Raw genomic sequence first — 14,754 nt, forward strand, 5'->3', positions numbered from 1 at the left:
TTTGCATTGTTGATATATATTTATTTAAAATCTAATTCTCCAAATAAAATTAGTGTCTTTTTGTTTGACAAATAATTCTTCCTCTTCCCTATCGTATGACAAGTGATGCCGTGGAAATTGATTTCGTTCTATTTGTTAGAATTTACATACTATAAGTTAAGCGTGTTGGGTTGGTGGTTTTGGGGGGGGGGGGGGGGCTATTATAGATGGTGTCCACTTTATAGAAGTTTCCATGAAACACATACTCTAGGTCTTCTAACACTTTTATTTTTCATTTTGTCAACGGTCTTCTTACATTTTGACAAAATAGAAAAAAGAAATTCGAAAGAGGAACAAAAAAAGACAGACATCTTATTGCACCAGCGAGTCCTCAAACTTGATACCGACCTCCTGTTCTCTTCTCTTAAATTAAAATCCAAATTTGTTGAGGCTAAATATCTTTGTTCACACTTCATAATTTCTTAAGCAATGTATTTGTTTTGCACGTTTACATAATTGACTTTACGTCAGTACATTGCTTTGCATTATTTTACATAGTTGACTTTACGTTACTATTTTATCATGCATCCCTTTTAATAAGATTCTTGGATGAAAATTCATATATCAGCTATGTTGAGACTTGAGAAATAAAATTACGGATCAGAAATCAGATTTTTTGATATTGGTATTACAGAATTCTTGCACATTTTTCAAAGCTAAAACCGATAATACTTGAATTTCCACAAGGAATGTTGTGAGTTGTAGAACATTGAGAAGAGAAAGAGACTTCGCCAAACCTAACTGAGTGTATAATTTTGGAGGTATGAACATGTATTTATGATATCTTAGATGTGTTAAAAACATACATAACTTTTCTGAAAGGACACTTTACAACACTCACTTTATTATAAAACTCAAGTACCTATCATTGACTATATAATTTGACTTTTCCTCCAATAGAATTAATTTTTTCCCGTTTGTATTCTACATAAGATGGGCAACTTTGTCTCTTTTCTCTGCTCAATTATTAACTACTACTAACAAATTAAGAATAACTGAGTAAAAACCTTTAAAACCGTCGTCGCAAATTCGGACATTTTCCCTTGAAAATACGATTTCTGAACAAGAGAATTGAATTTTATGGTTATAGCATGACGACATATTAAAACAAAATTAATTATGTCTAAATCGAGATTCACACACATAAATACATGTATGTGTAGTCCTAAATTTAGGCTGTGATTAATTTGACAATACATAATTAAGTGAATAAATACAAGTATAACACATAGCAAATGTATACAAAATTTCCTACTACCTCTTCTTTTTTTGGGTTATGCATTTCATATGGTTTTAATATTTAGAAAAGTCCACAAATGAATTTCGACATCACAAGTATTTCTGTGGAAGCAAGTAGTCGTAAATTGCTGATACTTTCTTCTCGTGTGAATATGTAAATATGCCCCCCAAAAAGTTATAATTAAACAACACTTTTGAACCTCTACTTAGCATATTCCTTCTTATCCAAATCCATTTTCCAGCTGCAGCTCCTAATATCCTACTGCTATTTTGGACTTCAAGGATTTTATCCATATCTCTGCCGTGGTCAATTTTGGCGTTCCACACAAATATACACCAACAACTAGTGATATATGACTTTGTTTCTTATTTCTAATATCTTAAACGTTTCTCACTGGATATTTTCTGGTCATATTAATGAAGTCACTGTAACATCAGCAACGCATATCTTCAATCAAATCCATGATTAAAAAAAATATCTTGATATAGAATCCTTGTCTTCTGAAATTAAAGCTTGCAAATGAAAAGTAGTATGTAGATTGCATATGAATGATGTTGGAGTGATGTGTATATACATTAATTAGTATAGGGGTCAATTTTTACATATTAGAAGTTAGAGGTGGTCATTAGTTATTTAGCATAGTGTTAACTAATTAGTGGATAGTTATAAATATCTGTACAAGGGTTCATTAACAGTTAATGAAGAACCAACATTTTCTTCTCTCAAAGACGATCTTCAATGGGAGAAATCTAGCATGGTATCAGAGCGGAGAAGATCGATCCTCAAAGTTCTCGTCCAAATTCATTAGGTAAAGTTGAGTTTAACGCAGATATTTTCAATTTCTCCTCTTATTGTTTGTTAGCTTGATTGCTGCATCGAGTTGATCGTCAATAGCGACGGAGAAGATCAACCACACACATCTATTGTTTCTTCAACCTTCGGACATACCAGGCCTGGTGTTGATTCCAATTCAGCTTACAGGCTCTGAAAATTATGGGTTATGGAGCAGATCGATGAAGTTGGTTCTAAAGGCTAAGCGAAAATTAGGGTTCATCACAAGGGGCTGCAAAAAGGAGTCGTTTGAGGATGCTCTCCATGAGAAATGGGAGACCTGCAACGCAATAGTGCATTCCTGGATTATGAACTCAGTTTCAAAGGATCTCGTTAGTGGAATCATATGCATCTGATGTGCATGATGTATGGGAAGACCTCAAGGAGCGATTTGATAAAGTGAATAGAGTGAGGATTTTCCAGATACACAGAGCAATTTCAAGGTTATCACAAGGAACTGACTCTGTTGCTGTTTATTTTACTTAGCTGAAAGAGTTTTGGGCAGAGTATGATGTGTTGGTACCTTCACAAAATTGTGGTTGTGCAAGGGAAAAGGAACACACTGTTCGTATGCATCAACAACGATTAATGCAGTTCCTAAATGGGCTAAATGGCACATATGATCAAGCCCGCAGGCAGATTCTAATGAAGACTAATGAACCAACTCTTAATCAGGCATATGCATTGATTTCTCAGGATGAGAGTCAACAACCTATGGGAAATCTATCAGTGACAGAAAAACTGGATCCTTTTGTCTATGCAAGCAGGTAGAGGACAACACTATCGTGGAAGAAAACAGTTCTTACAATGCCAGCATTGCAAGATGAATGGACACACTAAAGAAAATTGCTTCAAAATTATTGGATATCTAGATGATTTCAAGGTAAAGAGGGGATATCAACCAAGAGGAGGACTTATGACATTCAATAATGTAGAAGGGCCACTCACAACTAGGAATTTGCAAAGCAAGGGTGGTGATTACTTCTTCACTGAAGCCCAATACCAGCAGATGCTGAGCTTTCTTAACAAGGAAGGACCCAGTGATACCACAGTGCAGACACAAGCTAATATGGCAGGTACAATTTGCTTATTTTCTTCAGATATGCATCCAAATGATTGGATTGTTGATTCAAGAGCTACACATTACATAGCTTCTACCCTGAATCTCTTACATAACATTCAAAGTATTGACAAACATAAAAGGGAATCAGTAAGCCTGCCTAATGGAACTAGTACAGATATACTCATATTGGTAGTTCATAGTTATCAACAGACAGCATTCTGAAAAATGTTTTCCATGTACCAGATTTCAAGTTTGTGATGTCAGTGTCAAAGTTGACAAGTGATCTGTTATGTGCTACTATTTTTTTCCTGAATTGTTTGTGTTTCAGGACCTCTACAATGACAAGGTGAGAGGGATTGGTAAGGAAAGTGAAGCGTTGTACTTGCTGGAAGAAAAATGAGTTAAAAGGTTAGTATCAACTGTTAAAAATGAAGGGAGAGCAGGAGATTTAAGCTGGATATGGCACATGAGGCTAGGACATGCTTCAACAGCAGTATTGCAGCACATTCCATTTCTGAAGAATAAAGTAGATAACAGCTTACATAATAAATGTTTTGTATGCCCTATGGCAAAGCAATCTAGACTTTCATTTACTAATAGTGAATAGAGAAGCCTTAAAGCATTTGAGCCAGTACATATGGATGTTTGGGGGCCATATAGAGTACCAACTCATGATAGGAAATACTACTTTCTTACTGTTGTAGATGACTACTCAAGGGAAACTTGGATATTTCTAATGCATATGAAGAATGAGACCATTGTATTCTTGAAGCAGTTTATGTGCATGGTTAAGAATCAATTTGATACCTCTGTTAAGGTAATTAGAATAGATAATGGAACTAAGTTCTTTAACAGCTAATGGAACACCATTTTACAAGATTAGGGAGTGATTCATCAGAGTAGTTGTGCCTACATTCTATATCAAAATAGAGTTATGGAGAGAAAATACGGGCACATAGTAGATACTGCAAGGGCTTTAAAATTTCAAGCAAATTTACCAAAAAGATATTGGGTGAATGTGTGCAAACTGTTGTTTACATCATAAATAGGTTACCTTCTAAAGTGTTGAGTGGCAGGAGTCGATATGAGTTGTTACACAAAAGAAAAACCATCACTTGCTCATTTAAGAGTTTTTGGTTTCTTGTGTTATGCTACAAACTTAGTGAAGGAGGACAAGTTTGCACCTAGGGCCAAGAAAGCAGTCTTGTTAGGATATTGTTCCACACAAGAGGGATATAGGCTACTGGATTTAGAAACTAACTGTTTTTTTTTGTTAGCATAGATGTCACATTCAGAGAATCAATGTTTCATTTCAGAGAATCAAAACTGCAGATTGATCCACACATAGTGAAGCAGAACCAGGAAGATTTTTTGTGTTTATAGTAGGGTAATAGACCTGTTGCAGAAGCATACAATCCTGAAGAGCATGATCAAGCAACTGAAATGCATGATCTGATTGCCTCTTTGGATCAAACAGCAGAGCCTACAAGTGAGAATTAAGCAGACCAAGCTATAGCTGATGAAAGAGAACAACTGGAAGGGGAACTTGAATCCACAACACCTGAAAGCCTAGATGAAGAATCAACAAGTTCTGTTGAAGATAACCTAATTGCTCCTATCATGTAAGGAATGCCAACATCTGATAGACCTTCCACTACAAACATTAGGCAATCTACTCGAGTCAAACAACCACTTATATGGATGCAAGATTATGTTATAATTCATTCTCTCACTACTTATCCTATGACAATGTCACTCGGAAGTATAAAGATTATTTGCATGCATTCTCAGTGATGAAGGAGCCTAATTCATTCAAAGAAGTGGTAAAAGACAAGAGGTAGATAAAAACAATGCAATAAGAAGTGAAGGCTTTGGAGGATAACAAGACTTGGGAGGTAGTTCCTTTACTTGCTGGGAAATCTACAATTGGTTCAAAATGAGTGTACAAAGATCAAGTATAAGTCAATTGGAGAAGTAGAAAGATTCAAAGCACAACTTGTAGCAAAGGGATACAATTAACAGGAAGGTTTGGATTATCACGAGACATTTTCACCAGTTGCCAAAAATGGTGACTGTGAGATCTGTCATAGCTATTGCAGCTTCTAGAGATTGGAAGCTTCATCAAATGGATGTGTTTAACGCATTTCTTCAAGGAGATCTACATGAAGAAGTGGACATGGATTTGCCACATGGTTTTCAAAAGCAGGGGGAGACAAAGGTGTGCAAATTACTAAAGTCCTTATATGGACTTAAACAAGCTTTAAGGCAGTGGAACCTGAAGCTTATAGAAACACTGTTGAATGCAGGTTTTCATCAGAACAAGAGATCTGGAAACGACATTTTCATAATTCTCATATATATTGATGATCTACTTATTACTGGTAGCAGCAATACCATGATTGATGAAGCTAAGAAGGTTATGCATCAGCAATTTAAGGTTAAAGATCTAGGGGAATTGAGATACTTCTTGGGAATAGAAGTTTTGAGATCACAACAGGGCATTTTGTTGAATCAAAGAAAGTATACTTTGGAGTTGATCTCAGAGTTAGGTTTGAGTGGAGCAAAGCCTACAGTTACACCATTGGAGATCAATCAAAAACTGACTTCAGTGGAATATGATAAAGGAGTTGGAATGCAGGTTGAAGATCATATGGTAGATGTCACAGGATATCAAAAGCTCATAGGCAAGCTTCTGTATCTGACAATTACTCGACCAGGCATAAGCTATGTTGTGCAGACCCTTAGCCAGTTTATGCAAGCCCCAAAGAAGTCTCACATGGATGAAGCACTTAGGGTGGTCCAGTATTTAAAGGCAGCACCTGACATGGGAGTCCTAATGTACAGGGAACCTAAAGATACACTGATGGGATTTTGTGACTCAAACTAGGCAGCATGCCCTGCCATTAGAAGATCGTTAGTGGCTATGTAGTGAAATTTGGAAATTCTTTGATTTCCTGGAAATCAAAGAAGCAACATACAATGTCCAAAAGCAGTGTAGAAGCAGAATATAGAAGTATGGCATCTGCAGTTGTACATATTGTGTGGCTAATTGGACTCTTCCATGATTTAGGAATTACATTGCAAAAACCAGTTCCTCTTTATTTTGACAGTAAAGCAGCAACGCAAATTACAGCAAGCCCCATATTTCATGAGAGAACCAAGCATATTGAAATTCATAATTGCCATTTAATTTGAGAGAAGATCAAACAAGGACTACTGGAGACTAAGTATGTGCACATTAAGGACCAACAAGCAGATTTGTTGAGCTCAGGACAGCATCACTACCTACTTGACAAGCTTGGAGTGTAAAATATTTTACACCCTCCAACTTGAGGAGGAGTGTTGGAGTGATGTGTATATACATTAGTTAGTAAAGGGGTCAATTTGTACATATTAGAAGTTAAATGTGGTCATTAGTTAGTTAGCATAGTGTTAACTAATTAGTCGATAGTTAGTTATAAATATCTGCACAAGGGTTCATTTTAAGTTAATGAAGAACCGGCATTTTCTTCTCTCAAAGACGATCTTCAATGGGAGAAATCTAACAAATGGTGCAAGTGCACTACTAAAAAATAGTGCAATTTCGTCCACTATTTTCGACCGAATTTCGACCGATTTTAACTAAGTATGTGTGCACACACACAAATATATATATATATATATATATATATATCAAATAAGTACTAAATATTATTTATTTAAAAGCTATTTATTATTTACACACATACACAAATATTATTAAATTTATATTTTAATTATTTTAAAATTATTTTTCCAACCGAAGTCGGTCGGAAATATTTAATTATAACTTATTTCGGTTGGTTAATTAAATATATATAATTTCTTTCTTGGGCGCGAAATAATTATTTCAAACTTTCCGATCGAATTCGGTCGGAAATTTGGAAATTTTTTAGTAAATAATTATTTTTGTACATTATATACAAGTATGACCAAATGTTTGACCAATTTCCGACCGAATTCGGTTGGAAATTTAGAAAAAATTTAATAAACAATTATTTTGTACACTATATACAGGTCTGACCAAATATTTGACCAATTTCCGACCGAAATTGATCGGAATTTTAATTTTCTGGTTGTCAGAAAATTTTTTGTTGACTTTTGCAGCCAAATACTTCATTTTCGACCGATTTTAGTCGGGAATTTTTGGACGAAAAATGCCTTTTCTAGTAGTGATATAGTTTTGGAATATATGCTAGTTCAAGTATTGAAAATGAAAAATCGTTGATAAGGTGCAAAAACACTTTTCATTAAAAACCTTTATGTAATGATCTTTTACCCTCTTTAGTAATTTTCAAACACGAGCCAGTTAGTGGATTTCAAATACTGGATAACTAGACCAATTTAAAACACCTGGTACAACATGAGCACTAGTCAATTTTTGCAGAATTTGAAGCTAACTGCCCAGATAAGTAGGCAGATACCGAAGTTGACTAAGATATTCAATTAAAACTGAAATTTGACTTTGTTTTATAGAATCCTTTTACCCACAGAAATTTCAGAAACAAAAATTAATCTTTACTATCCTTTCCAAATTGAGTTCTCTTTTTTCCATATTCAAGGGCATACCAGCTGCACTTAAAAAATATTAAGGGAGATCCTGATGAAATTCTTTTTTGTTTTGCTTTTGGCTTTTCGCTTATAGGCTGGCTGCCCCCTCAAAATACACGTGAGGAGTAAAATGTAGAAAATAAAATAGATATCCTTATCAAGATGTTGTCACTAAAAATCCAGCTGTTCAAGGAAGTAAAACATGGCTAGAATTTCTTTTTTTTTTTTTTTTGTTGTGTTTATTGTTTTTGGTTTATCTCGTATCTTTATTTTAAGGATCTTGACTAAGGGTGTCCCCAACCACCTATTAGATTAACAACTATACCCTATTTAAATTTTTTGGAATCTTTTTCTTTGTTTGTTTATATAACAGTATCTTTCTTAATTATAAATTTTTATTGAATGATTGATTTCCATTTGACCTAATTCTAAGCCCTTATTTGCATGTACATGTGGATCGGTAAACAAATTATGGTCGACATGATGCCTACTCCGTATGTACATGAATGTAAAAAGGAAAATTGCAATTTGGTTATTGGAAAATCCTAGTTTTAGTATTCCTGATATCGTACTAAGCATATTTAATTTTTAATTAATAGAATCATGTGAATTTTTAATATATATATATATATATATTATTATAAAAGCATGAATACAATGTCGGTTTACAAAAATAACCTTATAACATTAAGTATAATAACTCACAATAAAAAGACATAACTGGAATTCTAGATATTAGCCTTGTAATCCTATTGGTTTTAGGATATAATTCTACATGTTAGGAATCCTATTAGTATAATTACTTTCCACGTTAAAAATTTCTATTACTAATTTAATTTGAAAAAGTATTGTAATGTCCTATTACTAATTTAATTTGAAAATGTATTATATTGTCCAAATCTATTTAGAAAAAAGAGAGTCTATATTATTATAAAAGTATGAATACAATATCGATAGAGAAAAATAGTCCTAAATATTAAATAGAAGAACTCATAATTAAATGATATAATAAAATAACCTATTTATTTTTTGGACTGCAAGACCTTTTATGTTATTTTTTTAATATTTAAGATTTTAAAATTTATAAAATTTTGTCTATTAAATTCTTATTTAAAGTATGTAAAAAATAAATTAATTTTCTAAGAATCCTCCACATTAGCAGCACACTACCACTCCATAACATCCAATACCAAGAAAAAATAAAAGTGATATTAAATAAAATGCATAAAGCGTTAAAATTGAGAAAAAAAATATATCTTCGTATTATATCTTTATATTATATTTGAACGTTTTCCTACTGAAACAATATATTTTTAATTGGTGTTTCATGTAATATCAACAACTAAGAAAATATTTAAGAATATAAATGTGTGAGAAAGAGAAAGAAAAATGGTTAGCAAGAGTCAATATCACTAATGATTCTGCAAACATAAAATCTAAAAGTGAAATGTCAGATCTATCCTTTTACTCTTTAAAAATAAAATTTATGGTGGATAAATTATAATTAATATTAAATATTTAACTAATAGTAAGAATCTAATCAAAATAAAAAAATTATTTTTTATGTTAAGACCAAACAATAAAATCTTTCAATTAATTATTTAGTAAGAGAATCTAATTATTTATTAAATTCATCATATAAGTAAAATTATTTTCTAAATTAAAAAAAAAACTTAAGGTACTTAAATTTATTCCATAAAAAAATCGTTATAGATTAAAAAATTAGAACATAAACTTAAAAAAGTAATTAGTATAGTATTGAGAATCAAACGGCGATACAATTGCCTATTGAATCACAATCAAACCTAAATCCTGAACAAGAATAAGCTTTCAAGACTACATTATAAAGAATCGGCTCTGGTATTGCGGGATTATCCTTTGTAGATGCCTCCGACGAAATCGAAATAATATCTTTATGTCATGCATTACTTGCAAATGTCAATCAAAAGGCATGATACTATTAACAATAATAACAAATGGTGTACCAAGAACGATTTTATTACGAGGCCACTCACTTTAGATTTGACATACCTCTTCAAACAACTAAAACAACCATCACAAATATATCAAAGTAGAGCAATATTGCTAAATTTATAAGGAAAGCAAAATTGATAATATTAGATGAAGAGACTAAGTGTCAAATGATCAAAATAATTGCCCGGAGTTTCTGGAGATATATTGAATATCAACGAACCGTTTGGTGAAAAATTAATGATTTGGAAGGGGATTTCTATCAAGTACTACCAATAGTTTCAAAATCGATAAAAGTAGAGACTGTAAAAACTAGCTTGCCAAAATTATACTTATAACCTCAAATGAAAAAATTCAACTAACAAGAAATATAAAGTAAGATCAGATCGAGTATTTGGTGACTTCTTGCTTTGTGTCCGAAATGAAGGGGAGCATCTAATAAAAGATGATTTCGAAATAATAGTGCATATATAAGGGAAATATTTCTATCATTATAATAAAACGCAATTTGTGGAAATTGCATGATAGAAATTAAAAAGCTATCTTAGCTAGCATAAATGAATATATTGATCAACTAAATAAAAGGTTAATTGCGAAATGTTATGGTAAAAATAAAATATTTTTCAGTTTTTGACTCAGCAGAAGATGATACCAACAATTACTACCAAAAAAAGTACTTAAATACTGTAATGCCAAATGGCCTTCTACCACACAGGTTTGTTGTCAAGTTTATTAATTCTTACATATGTGAGTGCCATCATATATATAATATAATAAGTTAAAATTGATCTTCCATTGCATATATATTGATTTTGGAAAAACATTATGCCAATCATGCTACTAAAAAACTTAGATCCGCCGAATAGTTTATGTAATAGCACGTATATAGAAAAATTATGATACTGGTCAATGTACTTTTAAGTATATTTTTATCCCTGAATTCAACTTTCATCTTCCAAAATTAAAGAATATCCTTTTAGATTTGTGTGAAAATAATTTTAGGCATGTTTATATTTTGCAATTATAATAAATAAAGCACAAGGACAAACATCCTAAATATTACACTATATTTACTGCAATATGTTTTCTTGCACGAACAACTATATGTTACACTTTCAAGAGGAATATCAATACCGACAACAAGAGTTCTGGTTACGGCAGAGCAACCAAAGCAGTAGAAAGAAATTAACATATACAAAAAAATATCATTGCAAAAAAGTGTTTCTTAAAGACATCATCACATCAAATACTTTTAAACTATAATACGTAATTATCTAACCAACATGACTAAATTGATCATTTTTGCGCTAATGTAATAATATTTTTTGGCTTTTAGATGATTTAAATGTTTAAACCATTATATGTCATTATTAACGTGTAACGCACGTTCATAGATACTAGTATATATAAAAGCATGAATAAAATATCGGTTTACAAAAATAACCTTATAATATTAAGCATAATAACTCACAATAAAAGGACATAACTGAAATTCTAGACATTTGTAATCCTATTAATTTTAGGGCATAATACTACAAGTTAGGAATCCTACATGATTACCTTTAGGAATCCTATTACTACATACTAGCATGTAAACCTAATACCTTTAGGAACACGTTAGGTTTTAGTATAATTACTTTTGGGATAGAGACATATTTTTAGTCATGCAATCCTATTACTTTTAGGATATACTTATTAAAAATTTCTATTACTAATTTAATTTGAAAATTATGTAACGACCCGGCTGGTCGTTTCATGAGTTACCGCTCTGTTTTTCCCGTTTCTGCTTCTTATTGCTTTGTTTATCGGTTCTATGTGTGATCGGGTTGGATGGCTCGGGTTCGGAAAGGTTTTGAGAAGGTTTGAGACACTTAGTCTCTTTTGAGGAAGCTTAAGTTGAAAAAGTTAACCGGATGTTGACTTGTGTGTTAAAGGGATCGGATGTAAGTTCCAATAGTTCGGATAGCTTCGGGAGGTGATTTGAGACTTAGGAGCGTGATCGGAATGTGTTTTGGAGGTCTGGAGTAGATTTAGGCTTGAATTGGCGAAATTGGAATTTTGGCATTTTCCGGTTGATAGGTGAGATATTGATATAGGGGCCAGAATGGAATTCCGGGAGTTGTAGTAGGTCCGTTGTGTCATTTGGGATGTGTGTGCAAAATTTCAGGTCATTCGGACGTGGTTTGATAGACTTTTTGATCAAAAACGTAATTCGAAAGATTTTTGGAACCCTAGGCTTGAATTCGATGTGATTTGATTGATTCGCTATTGTTTGAGGTGTTTTGAAGGTTGATATAAGTTTGAATGGTGGTATATGACTTGTTTGTGCCTTTGGTTGAGGTCCTGGGGGCCTCGGGGTGATTTCGGATGGTTGGCGGAAAGTTTAGAAGTTGGTTTTGGCAGCTGAAAATGTGTCATTTGCTGTCATAACCACACCTGCGGCTAGGAGACCGCAGGTGCAGTCTCGCAGAAGCGATATAAGAGTCGCAGAAGCGGAAAGAGCCTAGGATGGAAGAAACCGCAAAAGCGGTTGGAGAACCTCACCTGAGATGGCGCAGGTGCGGATTGTGCATCGCAGATGCGAAAGCTGAGGACTTAAGTGAGGACCGCAGATGCGGCACTTGGGACCGCAGAAGCGGTTGCGCAGGAGCGAAATTTGGACCGCAGGTGCAAAAAGCCTGGGCCAGAAGGTATAAATTATTTCCTTCGCGAATTTTTGGGTTATTCCACTATTTATAAGTTGGTTTTCGAGTTTTCTGGGAGATGTTGAAGAGGGAATTCAAGGGAGCTTCGTTGAGGTAAGATTGTTGAACCTAAAACTCGTTTTTATGGTATTATTTCGTGGATTAGAGCTGTAATTATGGAAATTTAAGGGTTACAATTGGGTAAAACTAGGGCTTGGTATTTGAGACCTTGACTTGAGGATTTGAGGGGTCATTTGTGGTTGGATTTTGGGACTTTTGATATATATGAACTCGTGGGGAGATAAGGAATATATTGATATAAATTTTATCAAATTCCGAGACGTGGGCCCTGGGTCGGGTTTTGGTTAATTTCGGGATTTATATTGCAAATTGATTATTTTCGCATGGGTTTCGTTCCCTTAGCATATTTTGACGTCGTAATTCTGATTTTGGATAGATTCGACGCGAGTTGAGGCCGATTCGAGGGGCAAAGGAGTCAGGGCTAGAGTTTGGACCGGATTGAGGTGAGTAATGATTTTCAATGTTGTCCTGAGGGTATGAAACCCCGAATTACACATTGTTGTGCTATATTGAGGTGACACACACGCTAGATGACGAGTGTGGGGTTGTGCACCATTGGGGATTGTTACTTAGTCCGTCCCGAATGACTGTTTTACCACGTAATTGATTGAAAACTATTTGCTATCATCATGTTTTGGGCTGAATGCCATATTTGGGGCCTCGTGCCAACTATTTGGACCTTTATGGAATTTTTACTGATATTTCCTCACTGTTTTGACTTTATACTTGTACTCAGTCATGCTATATTCTACTATTTTCATAACTCAGCCATGTTTACTCTATTTTAATACTTTAAATGATATTTTAAATGATAATTTGGGCTGAGCATCATGTTTTACTGTTGCCCGAGTGACTTATGAGATTCTGACTAAGTAAGGTCGAGGGCCTGTATTGTGAGGATACACTGATTTATGATTATGAGGCCGGGTCTGAGTTGTACGCCATGAGGTGGCTTGATATGAGACCGAGAGCCTATTTGATTATTCCACGAGATGACTTGATATTACGCTTGGGCTATAAGGGGCCCCTCCCGGAGACTGCACACCCCCAGTGAGCGCGGGTACCCATTGTGATATGAGATATAGCCCGAGGGGCTGGTATTATTCCATGTGTTGCCCGAGGGGCTGATTCTGTTGGTATTGTGCCCGAGGGGTGGTACTTTATGTGTTTATATTTTCTAGTTGCCTGTCATTTACTTGCTTAACCGTTTAAAAAGGTATTTTAAAGAAGCTTAAATTGAACTAAGATGACTTTACATGTTTTCACTGTTTTGTTGCTTTCACTGGCCTTATACTGCTTCTTTATAGCCTGTTGATGTGCCTTTATGTGATTTTTTGTCGCTCAGTTTTCATTTATTATTATTACTCACTGAGTTGGAGTACTCACTTTACTCCCTGCACCCTGTGTGCAGATTCAGGCGCTTCAGGTCCTGCTTGCGAGGGTTGAGAGCTTCCAGCAGACTCCGGAGTTCACTAGGTAGCTGCATGGCGTTCGCAGCCCAGTGTCTCTCCCTCTTATCATTATTTATTTCCTTTGTCCTAGTTATTTAATATTTTGTGTAGACTCTTTCAGACTTGTAGTTTTATGATATATGCTCATTACTGGTGTCACCCCGATGTCGGGCTATGTCTATTCCACAATTGTACTGTTTCACCTTAATTTGGGATTTTTATCATGTTAAAGACTTAATTTGTATTATTTTAATTGCTTAAAATGAATTGGGAGTGTGTCAGCTGGCCTTGTCTTCACGAGAGGCGCCATCACGATTGGGTTTGAGTTTAGGGTCGCGACAATTTATTACATGTGATATTACTAATTTAATTTGAGAATATATTATATTATCCAAATTTATTTAGAAAAAGAAGAGCCTACATTATTATAAAAGCACGAATACAATATTGATGAACCAAAAATAGTCCTAAAATTTTAAATAGAAGAACTCATAGGGAAAGAACATAACTAAAATAACCTATTTTTTTTTTTACTACAAGACCTTCTATGTTAATTTTTTAATATTTAATATATTAAAATTAATAAATTATGTCTATTAAATTCTTATTAAAAATATGTAGGAAGGTTTAATAAAATTAATTTCATAAGAATCCTCCATATTGGCAATACATTGTCATTCCATAATATCTAGTACCAAGAGAAAATAAAAGTAATATTAGATGAACTGCATAAAGTGTTAAAACTGAGAAAAAATATCCTCATAATATGTTTATATTATATTTGATACCCAATTATTAAACAACAACTAAGAAAATATTTTAAAA

General features: G+C 33.7%; 1 protein-coding gene across 1 annotated transcript; it reads left to right on the forward strand.

The window, feature by feature from the left end:
• The first annotated feature begins 2,292 nt into the window (after window positions 1–2,292).
• Window positions 2,293–2,881, forward strand: LOC138871207 (uncharacterized). Its single transcript, XM_070149076.1, has 2 exons — window positions 2,293–2,442; window positions 2,597–2,881. The coding sequence occupies exons 1-2, from the start codon at window positions 2,293–2,295 to the stop codon at window positions 2,879–2,881; spliced, it is 435 nt and encodes a 144-aa protein (XP_070005177.1).
• The last annotated feature ends 11,873 nt before the right edge of the window (window positions 2,882–14,754 follow it).

Source organism: Nicotiana sylvestris, chromosome 1 (genome assembly GCF_000393655.2).
Source record: "Nicotiana sylvestris chromosome 1, ASM39365v2, whole genome shotgun sequence".
NCBI classification, from domain to species: Eukaryota; Viridiplantae; Streptophyta; class Magnoliopsida; order Solanales; family Solanaceae; genus Nicotiana; species Nicotiana sylvestris.